We start from the raw sequence: 22,951 nt of genomic DNA on the forward strand, positions 1-22,951 counted from the left end.
ACTTTGGGAGTTCAGGTCTGGCCCATACCTATACTCTTACATGCAAAAGTTATTGATCTGTAATGAGGAATCCACATGGCACCTAGCTGAGATCTTAAAGCTTGGGAACTAAAGCAGAATTTGACATCAGTTGTTTCCTATGCGTCCTATATCCTCCGTCCAATCAAAGGTATCTTAATTTTAGATGGGATTCTAATACAATTGCACTGGCCATGAATCTATTCTAGTAAAGTCTGACAAAATAAATGATCTACAGAAAAATAATAAGAGATAATGAAAAGTTACCAGTGTTTCCTCAGGTGGATGTATTGGTTACTCCATGGATATTATAAATTAGATTTTACAAATGTATTTTTATAAAACACAGATGGACATTTTAATTATAAAAAAGTCAGTAGCAACTACTGTAATTTTGTAATCCAATACCAACTTCAGCACTGTGAACTCTCCAAAGACTTCAGGAACAGAAAAAAACAAAGGGAGCAAACTTTAAGCATTAATTCAGTAAGGCTTACAAATGTAGACTTCTTGCTTTTGTTTTTTCTTCAAGCTGACCTTTAGCATAAACACACCACTCTGCTTGGACAACTAGATGACTAGTAAGGTATATGCAGTACAACACTCAATGGCGCAAACACACTCAATTTCTTATGACAGAAACTTAATAACTGGCCTTTAAATACTTACGACAGCCGTGGTTTCAATTACTTTTTCAAAAGATAACGGATCTTGTGCAAGCACTATTTATAAGGGTCAAGAAACACAAGAAGACGAAGGTAACATACATCACATATAGATGTAAGGATATACTGTATAAAACACACATTAACCCATTACGTTCCAAATTAATGCTTCTTTGAAAAATTGTATTTATGTAATTTGATACATTCTAAATCAATATTTCTTCACAGAAACAAAAATGTTTTTGGCTACAAACTGCTGCATCCTGTTTTAAAGACAGTCAAGTTAGATGTGGTGGTAATCAGACAAGTGAAATCTCACACTGGCTATGGTGAAGCTGAATACATTGAAAATTGAGCTTTATCATCACAGTGTAAACCAGTGTTAGTCCTTGGAAGGACTAACACTGGTAGTCCTTTATGGTATGCTATATGCTACAATGACAGTATTTCATGCGAGAAGCTCACCTCGTTGATGCAGGACTCAGCTGGTTTGAGGATTTGACCGTATCTTTGGAATTTTAAGAATGTTGTATCGGTTCCAATAAAAAATATAATACAAATTTTGCCGAGTTACATATTTTGCCAAGTGCTAAAATTACAAAGGTCAGCAATTCCTGTTTTTCTTACACCAGTTCAGTACAATGACTTTTTGTTTTCAAGGGCTTAAATTGGTGCCACGATACCCAACAGAATATATGGTCATTGTCACATTACTAAACCCTGTTGATGCCGGTTGATCTTGAGCAACATACTGTACTATCACACCCCCCAAGCCAAACACGTGTATATCTGTCGAGTGAGTGGCAGTCTGTTTCTTTAAGATCACTATCTACTCATTCTACAATGATTACATGAATCCATTTCTTAAAACACGCTGGTAGTATTGTGTTTAAGATTAGTTATAATCCGGGTTTATGAAAGAGATGTAACCTTACATTGGGGTAAAGCTATATGAAACCAGGTCAAGTTGGTCAGCATTTCATCTGACCACTGATGAAGGTATTAACCAGGCTTTTTATTTATTTATTTAATTATTTATGTATTTATTTATTTACTAGGTTTACCCAAATGTTGTTTTTTTTAAGTCTTCCTTTAATATAAGTTACTTATTGTTGTAAGAGATGTCATCTCGTGCATGTTGGGTTACAGGACCACAAAGCGAAGCGGAGATGCTCAAAACTATTTTTGCTCATGAACATAAAAAGTGCTATTGTTCCTTTTAACTACAGAACTCTGCTGTGCGTTCTGTGCATGGAATGACATGTGTTCACAAGAGAAGACTTACTGGAATTTTGATACATGTCATGTGAAGATTTATACATTTCTTTTTTATTTTTTTAAATGTATAGAACCAGACAGTGCTCCCACAGACAGTGCTCCCACAGATTCCAACAGTGACCTTGTGCACTTTGTACCAGGCTAACTAGACGCCGGTTTGTTCTGGAAACCTGCCTGCATATTATTCCCTCTATGGGATGTCAAGATTACTTCCCGAAATTGCTCAGATTACTCACTGCCAATTATGCCCAATACAATTTTCCTTTTTAGATCTGAATCATACCTGTCACATGTTTTATGTGCCTGACATTATTACTTGGTCAGCTGCTACAATAATCTGGAGAGGTTTGACATATGAACTTTTTTACACCCAAATTTCAAAGACTTGTTTGTTTGCAAGGTCCAGTTGATTTTCCTAATAGCTCTTTGATTGATTTCCCACCCTTTGTTTGCACTTAAACCGTCTGTAGCCCATCTTTTTTCTGCCTGTGGTCCTTAAAGACATACTGAAATCATTTGCTTTTAAAAGGGCTTTCTGTCTAATTAAACCTTCAGATTGTAAGTACTACTCCAATTGCTGTAAGTATTAATGGCAGTGTCAAAGGTGCAGAGCACTTAATGAAAACATTTACATGCACCCTACACCTGAAATACGCCTTTTAACGACAGTGAATGAGACTTGCAAGCAAATGTAAGAATAGCAAGTTCTTGAAATATTTTGCACAAGCCGACATTGGTCCAAATCAGCCCTATTCAAAACAGTTTAAAATATGAAAGTACTATACCGTCGCCAACACGTAGAATTTTGACGCATGCCACACAGCTAACTATAGTTTTTCTCTTAACCCAGATTTGTATTCAGACCTAAATATAGTACTTCCTGAGCACTAGAAATATACTCGTTATAGTGTGAAGTTTGTGTTATGTTACAACCGTATGTCAACAAATGGATAGTTCAAAGCAGCCCACAGTTTGAGTATAGCACGTGTTTAATGTTGAGTATAAAAACACAAATTACTGCTTCTTCTCACTATCTACGTCGCGAGTGGGAATCTGTATGATGTACACCATTGCTGTGTAAATAACACGAAAATGATCCATATATGTAAATCAGTGGTGTAACTATATAATGATTCTTTACTATTTACACAACATATCTAATACTATTACATTTGATTTCCTTCATGATTGCCAATACCATGATCATTACACAGACAGATTTTTGGTGGTATAAAAAGGGGAAGAATTGCTTTCATATATATATATATGTGTGTGTGTGTGTGTGTGTGTGTGTGTGTGTGTGTGTGTGTGTGTGTGTGTGTGTGTGTGTGTAGAGAAGGAGAGCGATAGACAGAAATATTTTTTTTTTAAAAATTGCTTTCATTGTTGAAGAAAAAAATGTCTGTAGATAAGCAATGCTTTGGGGAGCATTGGGCAGCGTAAAGGAATATCCGCTAGAAAGTGTCCTGAGGGCATCAGAAGATTCTAAGGCATTTGCCAAGCACTCCCACCTTTCACTTCCAGAGCTCGGCAACTCTACGAAATCAACCCACCCTGACCCTAACCCACCCCAACGCTAACCTTAAGCAACCCCAGCCCTAAAACCTAACCCCAACCCAATACCTTCCCCTATACTTAACCATTAAAAATCATCTGATGCCCTCAGGACACTTTCTAGTGGATATTGCTGCAGAGGACTGGCGTGGTGCTGTTGCTATAGTTCAAGATTTATGTCCAATTAAACAGCATCACTACTTTGAAAATGCGCTGCGTTTCTACAACCTTATTTTATTCCAGCAAACAGTATGATTTAGATGTATAATGCTGAGCGGTATTTCATCTAGTATAACAGATAATTGCTATGCACAAAGATACCAGTGCTTAATGATCAATGCATCCGTTTTTTGATTGATTGTTTAGACATGATGAAAGGATGCAATACGATACCTTGTATGTGTTGACTGACTACATTCTCCAGCCGATCCAGTCTTTCTATAATCCTCAAAGTTTCCCCTTTGTTGTCTTCCTCTAACTTTTTCTCTGGCACCGGTTCTTGCACTTTGATATACACATTGGCGACGTAGTTAGTAACCCATCCCACGTAAAGCAAGCACACTATATTGGTCATACCACTCAAGATCACACAAGTAGACACCACCGTTTTGGTCTTTCTGGTGCAAGCCATCCTGAGATCCCTCCATATAGACTTCAGAGCTTGGTACCAAGAACAGAAGTGCCCTGTAAATAATCCCCACTCCTTGTAGCTCTGTCAGTAAATTTCCATTCAGGCAGGTAAATTCCTTACATGGATATATGAGAGATCTCCGATTTGACAGACCCGAACCAGACGGAGCTCTATGCAGGGTGGAGCGTGGAGGAGAGCAACACCGACGCTCGATTCTTTTGAAATGAAGCGGAGAACATGCACGGGGAAATCAGTACGTGCAAAGTCCTGGAAACTTTCCTCCCGCTATCTCCGCACTTGCACCCTTTTCCTTGCAATCACCGCCAGTTTAAACTAGATAGCTTTACAGCGTTCAGTGGGACCCATATAGCACAGGTCTGGTGGCCAATGAGACGCAGAGCAGGGTTCTAAATTTCCTATTCAGTTACGCGCTACTCCAATGAGGTCGGAGAAGGGCGTGTGTTTGTACTGTGAATGCTAAAGCTGTCGAGGAAACAGTGCATCAGTCTCTCTCACAGTTTATAGATAGAATTATTTTAAAGCTGTGTGTTGACTGAGTGAATGTTTATCATGCCTTGTCGACTTTGCAGAAAGAACATTTATTTTTGATTGACATAGTATTGCTAAAAAAAATAAATAATAATAATAATTCACTGAGATTTTCTTCCCGAAATGGACCCCTGCACCTTAGCCCAGAGTTCGGCAGGTGCTTTTTTCTTTACTTGAAGGAGGGGTTGAAGTGCCATGCACTGCCTATTTTATTGCCAGGGTTTTGGAGACAGTAGTTTATTTAAAGCGTCAGTAAGGCAGATGTTTTCTTTCGGTTCCTTTAAATCCTCCTTTTTTTCTGCTCAATTTAGCAGTTCATGTCATTTCAGACTCGCTCAGCAACCATCATGTCCATTGGCAGGCTGCCCCAGGACGAAATATTATTATTGGTGTGCTTATTGGCAATTGAGTGGCTGCGTGTCGTCGCGCCGTTGCTCTATTGCATGTTTAGTTTATTGGATGAACATGTGGGCATATATTAACAACTTAAACATGCAATTAAGAATGATGAGATACAGTATATCTTACAGTTTCAGTATAGACAAAGCGCAGTTCTGGTTTTAGTCTGCAAGGAAATAATAAACGTTTGCCACACAGGCAAGTAAAGGTCTAAACTGAAAACTGTCTGAAAATCTGAAGCAAAGATCTTTGTGTCAAATAGCGCATGTGACTGCCGTCTCTGTCGACCTTTGCCTCGCTGGAATCATGTGCATCGTTATTTTTATGGTATGAAGTGGTGTAAGTGTTCTGGACAAATAAAGACTTGGATAATACGCCGTGTCTGCTCTTAGTTTGTTGTTATAAATGTAAGTGTTTATTAATTGCTTTTCGAATACTGAGCTATACATCATAGCCCCTTTTTTTTTTGGGGGGGGGGGGGGGGGGGGGGTGTTCAGTCGTAGTATAGGCTACATTGTGGAAATGTCATATTTATAATAATAATAATAATAATAATAATAATAATAATAATATAGTTGTATACTGTATTTCATTAATGTTCTTTTCTTCTTTAGAAACAGTTTAGAAAAGTTTCATGAAAATCTAAATATATTTTATTAATGAAAACTAACTAACTAGTTAAATCATTTCTGGATATGCCTGATTATAAACGAGAATAAATGTTAGATTCATATTTGATTCATATTCATATTAACACACGTTCCTGAATATATATATATATATATATATATATATATATATATATATATATATATATATATATATATATATATATATATACTAAATTTGTCCACAAGATGGCACATGTTGATCCTGTAAACTAAAGATAGAATACATGGTGAGATATAGTAGATAAGCACCTGCTTCATTATAATACAGTTCAATAAAGCTGTACAGAATTATTTGACTTTATCATTACTATCAACCTCCCTTGCTTGTGGCTTCCAAAAAAAACCCCAAAAACATTCAAAGTAGTTTCACTCCTTACTAGTTTTTTGTTCTTTTTTCCCTTGATTTTTTTTGCTCCCAAATAATGTGCATTCAAAGAGAACAAGCACTTTAAGTGTTTCAAAACATTCCATGTGGATATCAGTCTTGAGCATTGCATGACTCACAAGATTGTTATACACATGTTAAACATCATTTCTAACATGCCACACATGTTTCAGTGCCATTATATATATATATAGAGAGAGATCTATCTATCTATCTATCTATCTATCTATCTATCTATCTATCTATCTATCTATATACACAATGTTCTGAAGAATCCTCAAGACTGAAACGTTGTCATAGTAAGGGATAGTCTTTATTTTACTGGGTTTGTGTAAAACTTTCAAACCTCTTGCATTAGGGATAGGCCTCAGTCGTGTGGCTCAACAGAGCATTCATTTCCAGACAAAGGCCCTATTCAATGTCTTTCTCCTCCAGTTGCTAGGCAGGGAAATGCAGATGTACCTTGTAACAACATGGCAAGAAAGCTTGACAATAAGCCTCCACACTCACAAGACAGAGCTTCCCTTTTTGTCACCTTAATTTGTCATTTCTCTGTATAAATGTAAAAATAAAAGTGTTTCTTATATATATATAAAAGAAACACAATTGTGCAGTCAAGCTGGAGAAATAAAAATAAAAGATGATCTTATTGTGCTTATATCGGCTATGGCAGTGAAAAAAGCAATAAGGCTTAACATTAGATTTTTTTTTTTTTTTGGCACAGTCTCTATATTTAGAACAGAATTGCTTCAGACAGTAGTGCCACTTTCATTTATATTGGTTGGCCTGTTATGTTTAAAGTTCAGACTTTGGCTATGTTTACAACGACCTTTGGCAACTATACTGGAACATTCTTATTCTAGAATTTTAATGTCATCATACTGTCATTGTAGTATAGTTTTCTAGATTTTGGAAATACACATTCCATGCATGGAATGTCTGGAACATAGAACTATTTCAGTGGTTCCCTGTGATTGTCAGAAGTACATTCTTAGAAATGTAACAACAGATTTCTCTGAATAATCTCAAAATAAGTTAATCTGTTCATACTGTACATTTCTTTTACAAATACAATATAAAATTGAGAACCTTCAAACTCATTAAAAATACACTACATTGTGTTAATGCACATGCCCTCCCCTCTGATGGCCTGGGTTCCAGTCTGGTTTAGGTCACAAGCAGTGCTGAACACAGTTAATAACAGCGATGAGCAGGTTAAGGATTAGATGGTCCAATCATTCTCGCTGAGCTGTATGGAATCTTGCATCCATGATATGACTCCCAACTAGTGAATGCAGATTATTATTGTCATTCTGGAAGATTCAGTAAGATTCCAAGTTCCGGCAGTGTTTCCATCATTAGTATTCCAGCAGAATCTGGAAATCATGCCCAGCCATCGATCAAACCCCTAGGAAGCTTTGACTCCATTGGAGATCAATAGATGAGCTGATATAACACCGGTTCTATCTATTGAAAAAATGGCCATGCTTTTCGCTGCAGTACTGCTTCCCATCTGTTTCCTTCAGAGGTATTCAATTACATTAATGACAAAGGGGACTAGTTCTGACTTTGAGGAATCAGCCAATAAAATATTTTTTAGTATATATTTTTAGTATATATTTTTAAAAACACATGTGGCCCATTATTGGACAGTTCCCCCTGTAATGTACTGTTAAGGTTTGTTAAAAACTAGAAGTGCAGTTACAGAATAAAATATTAATTATGTTTTTGTTTCCAAATGTTTTTTGCTGTAATTGTATTAGTAGATCCCTATTTGGAATCAGAAGAGCTAAAAAGAATAGTGAAACACTTACAGCAATGAATCATCTTCACAATAAGACTCTGGGTCTGGGATGTTCTAAAACTAAATTATAGGAATAATACAGTTGGTATAGTAGCGATAGCAATGACAGATGAATGTGAGCAGGGCATTTTCAGCTCCTATAATTAGCTTAGAAGACAAACGGTACGCTTTGACCATCCCAGAATTTCAAGAATGTCATGTCTCACTGCTGAAAGACAATCCATTATACAGTACCTAGCCAAAAGGTATAAATGTCGCTGTATAGTTTAATGCAATAATAAAATAACAGCTCATTAATGTGTGATGGCACTGAAATTCAATATGAATGTGGCCACACTCAGAGCAAAGTGGTTCATACAGTAATTCGTTGTCTTTGGAAAATTTAAGAACCTGCCTTGGTTTTTACACTCTACTTTATGTTATAGTCTCCAAAACGCTAAGCACTATTTTTTAACCCTGTGAAGTTTAACAATGGTTTCAGTCTTATTACTGTTCTTATTGTCAATATTACTGCACTGCAAGATAAGTCACATAAAAGTATGGTTTTCCATCTCCACTATTACTATTATATAAAACCAATGTAAAAAAAAAAAGTAATAACGTGCTAAGACGTCGATCATAGCCCTGACCTAGATATGTCTTCTTCACTTTCACGCTTAGTGAGCTTAGAAATATATTCATGTGCTTAAAATATTAACAAAGATTTCTCAGGGCATTGGTAATGGCATTTTAAGAGGACAACAAGAAAAATGGCTTCTGGTAAATGATGGGGTCTACAGAACAACATGCTCAGGTTAATGGCTTCACCCTGGTGTATCGGCTGGGCTTTGAGTTTAGAGGTGATTCTGAGAGCTTGATTGAGGCCACAGGAGTGCTTTCAACTGGAAAAAGCCACCAGGATGACAACTGCAACACAAAATGATACAAAGAGAACTACACAGCAAAGCTAATACATTAGTTCATATAACTCTGATATTTCCCACCCACATGTGTGCAGTCAGCTTCTTGTGTGACACTACAGAAGGAGGCAACATGCTGAGTACAAAGCAAATATTTTGTTTTTAAAACATAGGAACATAAGAAAGGTTACACACTCGTTTGGTTGTTAGTAGCTTATTGATCCCGGAATCTCATCAAGCAGCTTTTTGAAGGATCCCAAGGTGTCAGCTTCAGCATCACTCCCACAATTCTCTGTGTAAAAAAGTGTCTCCTATTTTCTGTTCTGAATGCCCCTTTATCTAATCTCCATTTGTGACCCCTGGTCCTTGTTTCTTTTTTCGGGTCGAAAAAGGTCCCCTGGGTCGACATTGTCTATACCTTTTAGAATTTAGAATGCCTGAATCAGATTGCCGCGTAGTCTTCTTTGTTCAAGACTGAATAGTTTCTATTCTTTTAGCCTGTCTGCATAGGGCATGCCTTTTAAACCAGGAATAATTCTGGTCACTCTTCTTTGCACTCTTTCTAGAGCAGCAATATCCTTTTTGTAGCGAGGTGACCAGAACTGAACACAATATTCTAGATGAGGTCTTAGTAATGCATTTGTGATCTAAGTATGCCGAACAATTTGATGCAAGCTAGCAGCTTCACTATTTCTCTATTTCCAGTGTCTTACGTGGCATTTTTAGCTCCGACAGCAAGCTCTGGCTTGTTTGAGGGAATGTCTGATCATCCCAACACCGGACAGCTGAACAGCAGGGAGGAAGTGCAACATCTCACACGACTGCCAACAGAGGGCACAACCACTCACATCAAACCAGCAGGCGGTTAAGTAATGGATTCATATCATTAATACATTATCTATTCATACGACCTTTGCTTTAGAAATCGTATGTCTAGTCTTAGATACTCTCTGCAGTTTCAATTTATAGATCCACTTGGCACATTTTCTTCATGAGCTGCTAAATCAGAAGTTTACTTCTCAAGCTAATTCACTGTCATCTTATTGAGTTATTGGCATTGTTTCTCTTCCACTGTATCGTATGGAGAGTGCTGTTTATTGTCAACAAATGATATTAGTGTTATGATTCAAGATTTTTCCTTGTAAAATTTTATTTTTAGTTGCTCATTAGTGCCATCTTCAGGATGAAAACAGAAGATACGTTGGATTTACTTTAATTTCTTATGCTTTCCTTATGTTTATCTGTTTTGCAATTGCATTTACTTTGAATATAAAATTAAATATTGCATTCATAAAATTTTGCATTTTATAAAATCATAAAAAGGTATGACAGTTTTTAAATAGTATATTCCAGACACATCCTTTTAACTTTTTTCAATGCCTCATACCTTATTTTTTATTTATGAATTTACATAATAACAATATTTATCAGATATGTAGAATAGGGACAAAGCATTGTTTACATGGTTATTAATCTTCTTTCATGGTGAAAGAAGCCTTTTAACAGAACTTAATATTTTTTTTTTTTTAAATCGACATTTTTATTTAAACTTTATTTTTAAGGAAACCTGTCTCTCTATTTCAAATTGCATCCAAAACACATTGCTTAATCTAAACCATTTGGATCCTGAATTTTCCCCAGGGCCTGGTAAAATGAGGGGAATGACCTTCAATGCTTTTCCTGTCCCTTGACAACATTACTGTACAGAATCAAACACTGTGTAGCTTTCTTTTATCATGAAAACAAAACACAGATGTGAAAATGCATTTGAGAATAAAATTGTGTTTACTTGAACTACACCAATTAAAAAAAAACAAGGGCATTGATAGCAGACTGTGTGAAGAAAGCTTCTATTATTGGCTTCAAGGAGTAAACGGAACAGGCATTATAATAAGCATATTACAAGACTGAAGTAGGGAAGATGAGTCACTGACATAATCTTCAGGTCAATTGGGAATCTTTGGTCTTGTAGAGGGAACCCATTCAATGCACAATAAATTATTTTTATAATAGAACAATGAAATATATGTTTGTCATTGCCATTCAACATCTAAAATGTAAACCTACATAAACAGTACAAGTGTATTTTTGTCTTCTGAAAACTATAAAACAATAGGAAAAGCCCTACTGGTAGCACAGCCATAACCAACATGGTAATTGGGTGACTGGGTAATGTTTTCTGATCTTAGATGGTACTGTATCGACTGGTGGAATGAATGTATAATACATGGAAATGACCTGTGCCATGTGTAACCATGTATTTACACCAGGTAACAAAATGTTGTTCACAAGGCCATGCACAGTAATTACCATGTAAGAGCATAAGCATGCTACAATTTAATTATGCAGCTATGCATGCCCCATTTTACTGGCTGTTACCTTTATTTATATGTTGCTGTTTAGCTAAATTGATTAGGACCCCATACCCCCACAGCGTTTTGGTTTATCCTATCTATGAGACACTGCAACTGTCAAAGATTAATTCTAATTACCATTATGAGCTCAAAAGAATCAGATTTCTGTCTGATATAATATTCATTTTCTGAACCAGGGTGATAATGTGTTCATGCAAATGATAATATAGAATGTAAACTATAAGGTATATTAAATGACTAGCTCTGTTTGGCTTAAAGTGAACTATCTTACAAAAGTGCACTGATTGATAGTCTCTGAACAGTAGGGCAGAACATTAGGCACCACATTGTTTTTTAAAATGGTTTGACTTCAGTTACTACCACAGAGACCAGGAGCATCACAGACAATAATGGAATGTTTAATGAGTGTTTCTTCTTTTTGCCAGGAAGGAAATGCCTTGAATCGGTGTGCGCTATAGAAATATTATTTGCTATTTCAAACAGCAAGGTTTAATGTTCCCGCACTGAAATTCTGATTGACCTCAAAACGAGTAAAATGACAGATTGGGTTTAGCTGAAGCCATTTTTCATAATTAGTACAATCTTCACTGAGATAACATTCAGCTTGAATCTTAAGTATCCTGAATCACAGCGTTGAACAGGATTTATTAAGCAGCGTGTGACTCATTCACAGATTCAAGAAGAGCTGACACAACAAGCACAGTGAACTTCAGATATTACAGGTTTTCATCCAAAACACAGGGCTATTCATTGCTCTTGTTAAAGTCTCTTAATAAGGCAGTGTTAAAGGTTGGCATTTTTCTTTGGTTTATAAGATGTAAAGCAGTTTTTCATAATCCAGGGGGCATTAGCCTCTCAATGTTTCAATATTGTGGATGTGAAGAATTCTCTCAAGTTTTGCAACTAAATAAAGCACAAGAACAGGGAAAAGTCTCAATTATGATATAAATCTGTTTGATACCAGGCCTGTCTCATAAGCTATTGTCAACTGCATGACTGACATCACTAAACATGGTTTTGTAAGCTATGGAAACTAGTAGTTGGAAAAGGGGCTCAAAAAAGTGTACACTTCCAACTACCAGCCAACAATCTCAGACACAGTTGCTCAGCAACATACTCTTATGACTCTATAGTATCACTGAGATTTTTTGCTGGAGATTGGGGGCCAACCATGTCAAATAGAATCAGAAATGGCTGGAATTTCAATTGCGTTTCAGATTTTGCTCAGATAGTCTGTTCACTCCCACACAGATCCTCTGATATTTGTTTAAATGTTAATGATAGTTAATGGTCTTCCATTTGTTAAATTTTAATGGCTTCTAATATGTGCATTGCCTGTAAAGCTGGCTGTCAGTTTAGTGTAACTTTATAGCTGTAAATCGTTATTTATTTATTTTTTTTTAATTAACTCTGTATCAAACACATTCAGAGATTCGGACATGCATTTTGACATGGTTCTTTCACAGTTAAACAATTTTGAACATTTTTATTGTACTTTTTTCTTTCTTTTTTTTAAAGAATGATCTTTAAGACATTTCATTTGGAGCATTAATGAAATTTTACGCTCAGTTGATTATTTCCATTATAGGATTTAATGGAGTAAAATAGACTTATTTCCAACAGACAGGAAGGGTTTTTCCAGGCACAATGACAGCTTCATGCGCGCACCTTAATATTGACCCTAGTACAACCTAGTACAACCCTTGCCGTTATGTGCATCTCTCAAGGAGTTGCCTGTTTAATGGTTTCATTGGTTAAAAAAAAAAACTCATGCAACAATTTTAAGTCGCCCTGGATAAAGGTGTCTGCTAATAAATAAATAATAATAATAACGTTACATTAAGTAAGTTTAATTATTATGATTTATTGCCTGAACTGCATTTAAATGCAGAGGTGAAATGTACCACATGTTATTAAATTAGCCCCCTTGGTTAGTGTCCTGTGTAATTTACACAGGGGGACATATCCCCCTCACTTTTTCAATGCCAGGGAAATGTCTCCCTCACATTGCAGCAGTAATTAAACTTTTATTTCTCAATAATGTATTTGTATAATCACTAGACAGTACCGCAATCTCTATTGCGACCCAGCGGAAACCAAATCAACTGAGGCAGTGTTGGTGTGCAATGCATTATGGGCGATCTCAGACACAGAGGAGAAAGCAGAGCCGAATAGCAGAGACGCCGATCTGAATGAAATGAAAAGGTGTCAATCTAAATGAACATTTATTTTTCATTGTATTACTATATGCCCCAGCTACTGAAACTGTCCCCCCCGCCCCGCCCCCCAACACACTTTTTAAACCAAAGTTTACACATTGGTACTGTTGATGGCCTCAGCCTACAATGAATTGGAATGCTCTGATTGGTTAGAACCTGGCTGTGAATCCAACTTGGGACATCTAAGTTAATTAGTTTGGAATTTCAAGTTTCATTTGGAGTGTTGTAGAGTAGAGTGTTTCAAGTTTTGAGTTTCTCTTGTGCTCAATCCCCCAAGCTCATTTGGTCTACAGAACACACTGCTTTTATAAGCAAATGTGGGTCATCTGCCAAGGTGAATTGCATTAAGATTGCACTTGCTGTACCAACATGTTAATGTCAGATGCTAATGAGCAGAAACAACAGGATTGCCACTGACAGGGATTAGAAATGTGTTCTGCTTACACTTCAGAATTTAGGTGACTGTAAAAATATAACAGCTGGCTTGACTATAGCAGGAAACAATCTTGTCAGGTCATTGGTCAAAGATATACTGTACTTTCTTTTCTATCCTTATTAATATTAAGTTGTCAAAACATTACAAAAACTTTAATATAAATAGTCAAACTATTGTGGTAAATTTGTTATATTTATATTTCACTGAACACATTTCACCTGAAAAAATTTATTTAAAGCAGATGTTTGGAGCTCCATGTTTTCTTGGACAAACTAAATGTAATGCTCATCCTCTCAATTGATGTAATCGGTAGCACTTTAATTCTGTCTTACTATCACAGGAATAACACTTGAATATAAGATGCACTTCCTGTGAGTTCTGAAGTAATTCATTTTGATACCATGTATAAGGCACGCATTAGTGCATGAATCAACACTGCTCACAATCCCCTGAATACATGTCTTATACATACAATCAACATCATTTGTTACAAGGAAACATGGAATGAATAAGGGTAATTAAATCCACATGAATTAACAGGGCTAAATTCAAAATGAATTACTTTAGGAAGTGCAAAATATATTCAGGTGTTGTTCCTGTGGTATTCAGTCGGAATTCATGTAATCTAGTTTGCCACCCTCAGTTTACAATTTCGAGAAGTTTACAAAAACAGCCTCAGCATATCGTCTGTTCTGTAAAACAACTTAGAAAACGAATTAAGATAAATAGAATTTCATTAAGGAGGTGTCTGAAGGGGCACTTCGTTTTTCTTCTTGGAGTAATGGAGATTTATTTTTTCCTTAATCGAATATTGTGCATTGTGAAACTATTTATAAACCAGTGGGATAGGAGAAGATACCCTGTGGTCTCACACTGCAGGACACAATGAACCCAGGCTCTCTAAACAGAATTAATTATACACGCTTCACTTGGACTGTCGGTGGAACTCACCTTTTTCCTTGCATGACTGCACAAAAGACATTATGTGAAACTGAAACAGAATCGGGAGAGCGAAGTGTGCAATAGTTTAAGCACATGGCAATAGTTTAACCCTAACCCTAACTATGACAGAGTTGGATACTTTCTGTGCAATGTGTGTTATTTTAAGTGGATCAAACAGTGAAGTTTCAATATTTAGTTTTGCACTATGAAAGAAGTAAACTACATGTATTATTGTGCACGTTACAGCTACATTTAGGCCCTTTTCTAAATGAGGCGCTATTTGTGTACTTGCTGCTGGCATTTTTTTTTTTCTAAAGTTGAATATACCCACCTCAGTTAAAGGTAAGATGCATTATTTAACAGGATGTGTGGTACATCATGTATATCTTACCAGCTGGTAAAAAATATAAATGCACCTCTGACCTGGTGCAGTGAATTACTCCCTCAAATTAGATTTAATGTAAGACATCTGTGGCCTGCTTAGGGGAAAACACAACCAAACAGGTCCAAAGAAAACCCCAGTAAATGTGACTGTACCAATAATACCGCAAGCAGCACGAATGCATTGTTTTCCTTAGACACCACTGCCGTCTAATGGCTGAAAAATACACTAAAGTAGCCTACACATAAATATGCACAAAACGCACGGACTTTGGAAGATAATAGCAGTCCCTGTGTAGTATGCAACATTAATCAAATGTGTTAATTAAAATGGTATTAAGCCCAATTTCACAGAGGAGGGTTTCATATTGTTACTAGTGTGGTTTTAATCGCCTCCTGTAGTCCTCTGACTTTACCAGACTATTCTGCCGACGCATCTATACTTTAGAATAATTGTACTGTTAAGTACACGTTGATATGCTAAAAGCAAAGAAATGCAATATCGCAGTACACTATGGGTAAGTGTTTCCACTTATATTTGAAAAAAAAACACGGTAATACCTGTGTGGGGGGAACAGAAAATTTCCATCCGCAAATAAGGGGACTTTCTTAATGATGCACAGGAAAGTGTTTACAGATTTATATCCCCTTTGGATATATTTTTTTAGAAAGGCTGGTTGTTTAATCAGTGGGTGCAATTAATATATATATATATTTAGGATCATGATGCAAAATGTTTACAGAAAGTTAGTATTAAACGCCACCAGAAACCAGGCGACCAGCATATATTCTCCATTTGTGCCTGCTGTCAGAAAATTACAGTGTTCGGCGATTAGATTGTCTGCAGACGGCGTGAAGGGCAACGAGCAGAACAAGGGGTTTGACGCTTCGCTCCTCGAATACTTGGTTTGCCCCCTGTCAATGAAACCGTTGCGGTAATTTTATTATTTTCTTTCGATTGAATGTCATTGTGGCACCGCATATTGCTGGCCTGTTCTTTGACTGCTTTACATGTTTTTTGTTTTTTAACCGTGTTTAATAATAAGTTACTTTTAGTTAAGAAACTTTGTATCTGTTGTAAAGTCCAGTCGCAAATACCTGGCAATTATTGTTTACCAAAAATACCCAGTTAGTGTATTATTTTAACCTCTTCAAATCATTATTTCAAAGTGTGCTCTTTGGTCAACATTTGGTGTACATGTTGGCTCAATTAAACCACTAGCCGTAATAGTATACCAAACCAATTAAAAAATTTTCGGGTTTAAAACATGATTTATTGATAACATGGACTCGCAATCAAATGCATTGTTAGGAATAACGTCACTGGCACTGAGTGTAACACTATAGATATTGGGTGCGTTCTTGTAGCAGATTTCCGCAGTTCTGGGAGGGCTGCTGCGTGACGTCACGAAGCTCCACCCTCAAAAATATGTACAGATCCAGCACAGCCCAGCGCAGCTTTGAAAAGTAGCTGCGGGAGGCTGGCTGCATCTGTGAATCAAAGAGACGATGCAGAGATCACGAGTGACCTGCCAATCGTAATTCAAATAGCTACTAAAACTACTGCTCCCCTTGTTAGTGGAGGGGAACGACATGTTATCTTCATGCAAAGAAGGGTGAACAGCATTGTCAAGGCTATATTAAATAAATGGTAACACTAAAATACGTGTCTGTTCATATGTAATTCACGATGTATTGCAGACACAGAATTACATTATTAGAATTAGAAATGTATTCCTCATGAATTCCAATTTTATCATGCTGATAAATTGGTTCATACGTAATTACAGAAACTTATTTAAAAGTGTTACATAAATAAATTAATTAATCGATGTAAAATAGTAATTAATAGTAAATCAAACATAAAGTACTAATCCATGATGAGTAATATATAATGTTGCAATACAGTTAATGTTCAACAATTACATCAAACTGACTCTGATAATCCAGAAACTAACTATGGGACATTTAAAAATTAAAATTAAGTTATAATGGACTGCAAATGAATACAATCCCCATGTGTGATACATTGTGATAAATTAAATAATTAAGTGTAATTACCTTTCATTATATAAACTAAACAAATAGAATAAGTCGTTAATTATGCAACTATAATATAAATAGGTGATGTTGCTGTTAAGTTTCCCAAAGGTTTGGAGAAGGCGTTACTAGTAGCAACGTGACGTCAAACAGAGAGCAGCCGCGCGCAGCAAGCACAGCTTGCTTTGGGATACGAGAACACACCCATTGTTGTGGGTTACTTTGTATTGAGCCACAGTTGTGGACGGGACAGGTAAATGTCTCACACCGGAAACAAGTTTCGTATTTGTAAAAGATTCTGAGTTGCAAACATGAAAGTGACAGTGACCAAACCTGTAAGCAAACTAGCTATTTAATAAAGGTTTTGTGTGTTGTTAAATCTACACCGAGTTGCCTAAATTGTTGTTAGAAGCAGCAATGAAACACCCAGGTAAAAACACTGTTGGAATCTGTATGGCCTGCAAGGAGGGGTATTTATGATACTAGTACACATAAGAATGACCATAAGTAAATAACAAGTTAATATTCCTTCGTGATATTACATTCATACTTTGTATTTTCCTGAACCTTAATATGGAAGTCAAGGATATGTCCAACATTTCATTTATGTAAATGAATTGCTGTACATTATAAATGTGACACAAATTAAATTTAGGAGTGCTTAATGACAATTAAAAAATGCTGTCTTATTTTTGTTCCACTAACTAGTTTGAAATTAAGATGACATAGTAAATATCCTTGCTATTGGTTTTTGCTTTTTTAACAGCTATGAAGCGTTAACCAATGAACTGATAAACGAGGAACTTGGAATCGCCTATCCTATCGTTGATGGTATACCCAACATGATCCCACAGGATGCAAGAATGATCCACAAAGAAGAACAAACAAGAAAAGACAACACAGCGGACTGAAATTTTTGTCTAAAGGCCAGTTTTGTGAACTGTGTATTCATATCGGTGTGGTTTAAACAAGTTTTCAAAAAAGAAAAATGTTCCTGTCATTATCTACTCTCACTGTATTGGTTCCAATTTTCTCTTTAATTGGACTGTTTTACTCAGCAACAGTAGATGAGAATTTCCCACAAGGCTGTACAAGTACAAACAGTCTATGCTTCTATAGCCTCCTGCTTCCAATAACCATACCAATGTATGTGTTCTTCCATCTCTGGAAGTGGATGGGAATCAAACTTTTCAGACACAACTAATGTACTGTATGGGCAATAATGCAAGAGCATCTGTAATTTGAAACATTTACATAAGAGTTTTTTGTTTTGTTTTTTTCTGTCTGGCTACTTCATTTTATTAAATGGTTACCATACAAATGTAAGTTAAAGTCTTGCTTATATTTGTAATATACTATTTACTGATTTACTGAGTCACACCTTGATCATAATAAAAATGTTGCTGATCTTACTATTCCAAAATGTGATTCTGCTGATACATTCTTAATGACAAATCTCTACTATTGGGTATAATGCAGTTCAGACATGCCAGTCTGCAACACTTCCCTACGTACTGTTAGTTATTTTCACACTTGTATGGTTAAAGTTAAACATTGAGACACTTCATTTTAATGGAACTTAATTGAGAAAATCATATATTAAAACATTTTGCTTAAGGTACTTCATTTTAAGTGGCAAATATATACAAATCACTACATGACAAATAAGAGCAATTCAATTTATTAACTTCAACAAGGAAATTAAACAAATATACAGATAGCAGTTCTTGTATGACTTTAGTTCCAGTTACTCGGATAAATTTGTCATATATATAATTTAAATTCTGGTTGGTCTATTAAGTTTCTTTTTTCATATCACTTTTTGTTTGCCTTGAATTTAACATACACAGCCCACTTTTTTTTTCTTTTAAATTAACATCAACCAAGATTTCACACAAGAGGCTAACTTTTTAATGTATTAATGGCTGTTTAGAAAAAAAATACTAGTTAATTTTAATAACAAAGAAATAAATGCATGCATAAACCATGTTAAAATTGTTGAACTATACTATTAAACAGCTATTTCCTTATCAAAGTTGGTATCAGGCAGACAAAGTTATTCACCGTGACTTTGGAGCATCCCATTTATTCACTAGTGGCTTGTTTTTTTTCTCACACATCACTTTCTCTTTCATAAGTGGAGCTTGCGACTCAGGGGATTGAGATTCACCTTTTAACTTAAAGAAGTAAGACTCATTTAGCCGAGTCTGAATATATTTCCCATCTTCAGATAGTCTGCAAAATGTGTTTAGGCAATTAGTTGGATTTTCATCCCCTAAAATTGGAATGCAGTTGCTTGTACGACACAAGACATATTTAGGGGAAATATGCACACCGTCACCTTCACCATTCACATGACGGTGAGAAGCATGATTTGAGGTGATTTTTGCTCTCATTTCAGACGGCAGACTCAGGTCAACTGGTTTCTCTGTACATTTGTTATCTCTCTGTGTTTTGTAAAACCCTAGAGAAGTAGCAAGTGCCCTTGAGCTGAAGAAGTCATCGGTCTGTGTGGCTTTCTCAGTGATTGGCCCTAATTTTCTACTTGAGACCAGACCGTAGTTTTCATACCTTTGTCTAATGGGTGATGATCTCAAGCATGGAAGGTTTACTTCAGATGTTCTCGTGTGCTTGATGAGTCCTGTAGTTTTCTGGCATTCTGTGTATTTGTCTCTTTGTACTGATGGTGAGCTGACACTATCATCACTTGAGCCACTTGGCAAGAAAGTCTTCTGTGTAAGGAAAAGGTCCTGGCTGTTACAAGCTTCCTCTACAAGACCACGTGTGCTTTCAGCTCTGTATTCACGTCTCTTCTTTGTGCAATGCATGTTAAATTCCTCTTCAGAGTCACAGGATTTTATTTCCAGTACAGGGCTTGAAGAAAGCAAAGGCTCTGTACAACAAAAGTCATTTTCTGGCTCCCTGTATGTTGCTCTGGTTGGTCCCTGCCTGCTTTTGCATCCCACACTCTCACCACTGAAGTGTTGTACTGCAGTGTCAAAAACAACCCTTTTTTTACAGGGGGCTACTGTCCATGCTTTGTGTTTACACACACCAGCTTGCTCGTGAACTTCTTCGTCAAGCAGATTTTTCTTAGCTGGTGGTGGACACAATAATTGATATAAAACCTGTTGCTCAGACTGAATACTGCTAATTCCTTCAGGTGATCTAGTGTGCTGCCACATCCCCCTGTGTTCCAATGTCAGATTATCATTGGTCATTTTTGGCATGATGCTCCCACCTAAAAGGTAATGCTTCTTTGTCTTCTTAAAGGACTGTGTTACAGGAATTTCAACATGAGAACATTCTGGAGTATTGTATAATTCTACTTGCATTAGGTTCTTCTGATGATGGTCTGGATCAATGTGGCATGTGTTTCTTTTGGGCTTTTTGGGTTTCTTTTTTAATGATTTTTTTTTAATTCTGTCATTTCTATCAGGACAGAAAAACTCATATGAATCATCACTCTCCCTTTTCTGGCAAACAGGTGGTTGCAATTTCTTTAGTTCTAGTTCAGTTTTTTTCTTTGCTTTTTTGTGGCTTTTAGATTTTTTCTTTTTCTTTTTCTTTGTAGTACTATTTGTGGAATCAAGTATTGTCTCAAATGAATGTAACACTCCTAAGTCTTCCTCTGGGGATTCACTCACAGAAATCTGAAAATAAGATGTAATATATATATATTTATATTGTTATACCTCCTTTCAAACACACACACACACACACACACACACACACACACACACACCCACACACACATATATATATATATATATATATATATATATATATATATATATATATATATATATATATATATATATATATATAAAAATCATTACACAGTATATATTTTTTTTATTGATAAGCTTTACTAATCATAAAGTTCATGCATATATACTGACCATTCATACAAACAACCTACTGCATCTGTAAGTATGTACATACAGTATAGGTCCAAATAGGCTAATAATCCTTGATTATGTATGTGTCATTCAATAGGTTGATATCAATCATATCAGCTGGTCGAGTGCATGTTAATATTGCTTTTTGTATTTTGACTGACACATTTGTGCTGTTCTATTATGTTTAATCTTGTTAATATTCATTTTTTGGAGTTACAGTGACCAACAATCAACACCTTTGTGCTTGTTTGCTTCCATACCGTTACCTCATGTTTACTTTAGTTTTTTTAGAAAGTAGTCCAGTTGATATTGCCTAAAATAATTATCAGCTGTAGACACATGGGCCTAAATAGAGTTATAACTGGTACTTTTTAAAAAAAAAGATATTCTTTCTAAATAAACATTTTAAAAAACGTAAAGAAAATAATCTAAATAAATTAAAAGACAAACTGCAACAAACTGCAAGTATTTTTTTTTCCATTTGAAGACAATGAAAAATACTTTGTCCCATTTGTCACTAAATGTATTTACTCTATTTTAAAATTTTAAACTCTAAAAAGTCTAAATTTGGATGGCACAATGAGAATATTAAAAAATAAATCTAAATTGTATGTACTGCCTTTTGTTGCTCCTGTTTGTAAAGGTAAGCAAAATCTATTAATGCAAAATAAAATGTCAGTATTTTTCTGAAATCATACCAGATATTCCTCACAATCTTCAGCTTCGTTCACAGATGATGACAGACATGGGCAGCATCCACGTTTCTTCTTTTTCTCGTGTTTTGGTGCCATATCTTTTTTTTTATCAGTAACTAAGATGCACAAATAATATAAATATCAACAAGAGACAAACAGAAAAACATCTCTATAATAAATCAGAACCAAAAAGTGGGAACAGTCTGGAGTAAAACAACTATTTGCGAATCCACAGAGTGGAAAATGCCCACAATAAATAAATAACCTAACGGGATGCGATACACCACGAGTAATTAAAACTACAGAACGAAAAAGAATAATTAAAAAAAAATTTAAAATCCTGTAGAAAATTTCCATTTAAACTACTTCAAAACAACTGCTATTATCTTTCGTTCACATTTTATATAAGTAACATACCTATATGTGTATCTCACCAATTAACGGAAAATAATTTATTAATACAAGAAATTATAATATGCATTTTCCCCCCTTAAATCCCGCTGGATTTCTGCAAGTATTAACGGCTGTCCCATAGCTTAATAGAACAACCGAACAACACCCAGACATTTTCACTTTCCATTGGTTTTACTAAAAGGGATATTCATACAAATTTGAATATTTGACTATACGTTGTATTTCTTACATTAAAAATAACCCGTCACTTTTTTTTTTTTTTACTTACGTTACAAACAATGTTTCGGTCTCTCCAGCCCCCGTGGCTCCAACGTGCCTCGCAGTTTTGAATTATGCGGAGGCTGAAATATTGATTTACGTTAGACACTCGCTCCCAAGAGCGAGCTGTAAATAGCCAATCAGCAGTTAAGGATTTGAAGACAAAAAAGGCGCCAACACAACTACAGATGTAGCATTTTTTTATTCAGGAGCATTAAACACCAGTAGCTTGTGCATTTGATATGGACAAAATATAAAAATATGTAATGACACAACCAGGTAGCTGTTTCGATTTCAACAATATGAACGACATAAAACGTAACCAAAACCCTTAACGTTAATGTTGTTCAAAACCATAATGAACAGTTTAAATTAATATGTAGCAGGTTAGTATAAAGAAGCAACGTCAAGCATGCTGACTCTCAGAGGTGTAAAG

General features: G+C 35.7%; 3 protein-coding genes across 5 annotated transcripts in view; 1 reads left to right on the forward strand and 2 right to left on the reverse strand.

Annotated features, from left to right (window-relative positions):
* LOC117432034 (polypeptide N-acetylgalactosaminyltransferase 18) overlaps window positions 1-4,525 on the reverse strand; it is a 92,324-nt gene extending 87,799 nt beyond the window's left edge. Inside the window, exon 1 of one of the 2 annotated variants that reach the window (XM_059002213.1) lies at window positions 3,909-4,525. In XM_059002213.1, the coding sequence (XP_058858196.1) occupies window positions 3,909-4,146 (238 nt within the window). In that variant the 5' untranslated portion in view covers window positions 4,147-4,525. The remainder of the gene's footprint in view (window positions 1-3,908) is intronic. The other variant, XM_034053434.3, reaches the window with a different exon arrangement.
* An 11,052-nt stretch (window positions 4,526-15,577) lies between these two features.
* Window positions 15,578-18,572, forward strand: LOC117435142 (phosphatidylinositol N-acetylglucosaminyltransferase subunit Y-like). Of its 2 annotated transcripts, none has more exons than XM_034904930.2 (2): window positions 15,578-15,724; window positions 18,013-18,572. In XM_034904930.2, the coding sequence occupies exon 2, from the start codon at window positions 18,235-18,237 to the stop codon at window positions 18,448-18,450; it is 216 nt and encodes a 71-aa protein (XP_034760821.1). In that variant the 5' UTR covers window positions 15,578-15,724; window positions 18,013-18,234; the 3' UTR covers window positions 18,451-18,572. The 2 variants fall into 2 exon arrangements, with proteins under 2 accessions (XP_034760821.1, XP_033914023.2); XM_034058132.3 differs by lacking the exon at window positions 15,578-15,724 and adding an exon at window positions 15,827-16,141 and having other exon boundaries at window positions 18,013-18,303.
* Window positions 18,573-18,972: 400 nt separating this feature from the next.
* Window positions 18,973-21,999, reverse strand: LOC131701868 (uncharacterized). Its single transcript, XM_059002426.1, has 2 exons — window positions 21,847-21,999; window positions 18,973-20,899 (listed from the first exon to the last, which is right to left on the reverse strand). Exons 1-2 carry the CDS (start codon window positions 21,937-21,939, stop codon window positions 19,307-19,309), a joined length of 1,686 nt encoding a protein of 561 aa, XP_058858409.1. The 5' UTR covers window positions 21,940-21,999; the 3' UTR covers window positions 18,973-19,306.
* Between the last annotated feature and the right edge of the window lie 952 nt (window positions 22,000-22,951).

The sequence above is a fragment of the Acipenser ruthenus genome, chromosome 27 (assembly GCF_902713425.1).
Source record: "Acipenser ruthenus chromosome 27, fAciRut3.2 maternal haplotype, whole genome shotgun sequence".
Classification (NCBI taxonomy): Eukaryota; Metazoa; Chordata; class Actinopteri; order Acipenseriformes; family Acipenseridae; genus Acipenser; species Acipenser ruthenus.

Bases quoted from the DNA above. Each gene is read 5' to 3' on its own strand.
- LOC117435142 (XM_034058132.3), top strand. From the start codon at position 15,930: ATGATGCAAAATGTTTACAGAAAGTTAGTATTAAACGCCACCAGAAAC. The intron at 16,142-18,012 runs GTAATTTTATTA...CTTTTTTAACAG, and splicing joins CTGTCAATGAAACCGTTGCG to CTATGAAGCGTTAACCAATG.
- LOC131701868 (XM_059002426.1), bottom strand. From the start codon at position 21,939: ATGGCACCAAAACACGAGAAAAAGAAGAAACGTGGATGCTGCCCATGT. The intron at 20,900-21,846 runs GTATGATTTCAG...TCTTATTTTCAG, and splicing joins AAGATTGTGAGGAATATCTG to ATTTCTGTGAGTGAATCCCC.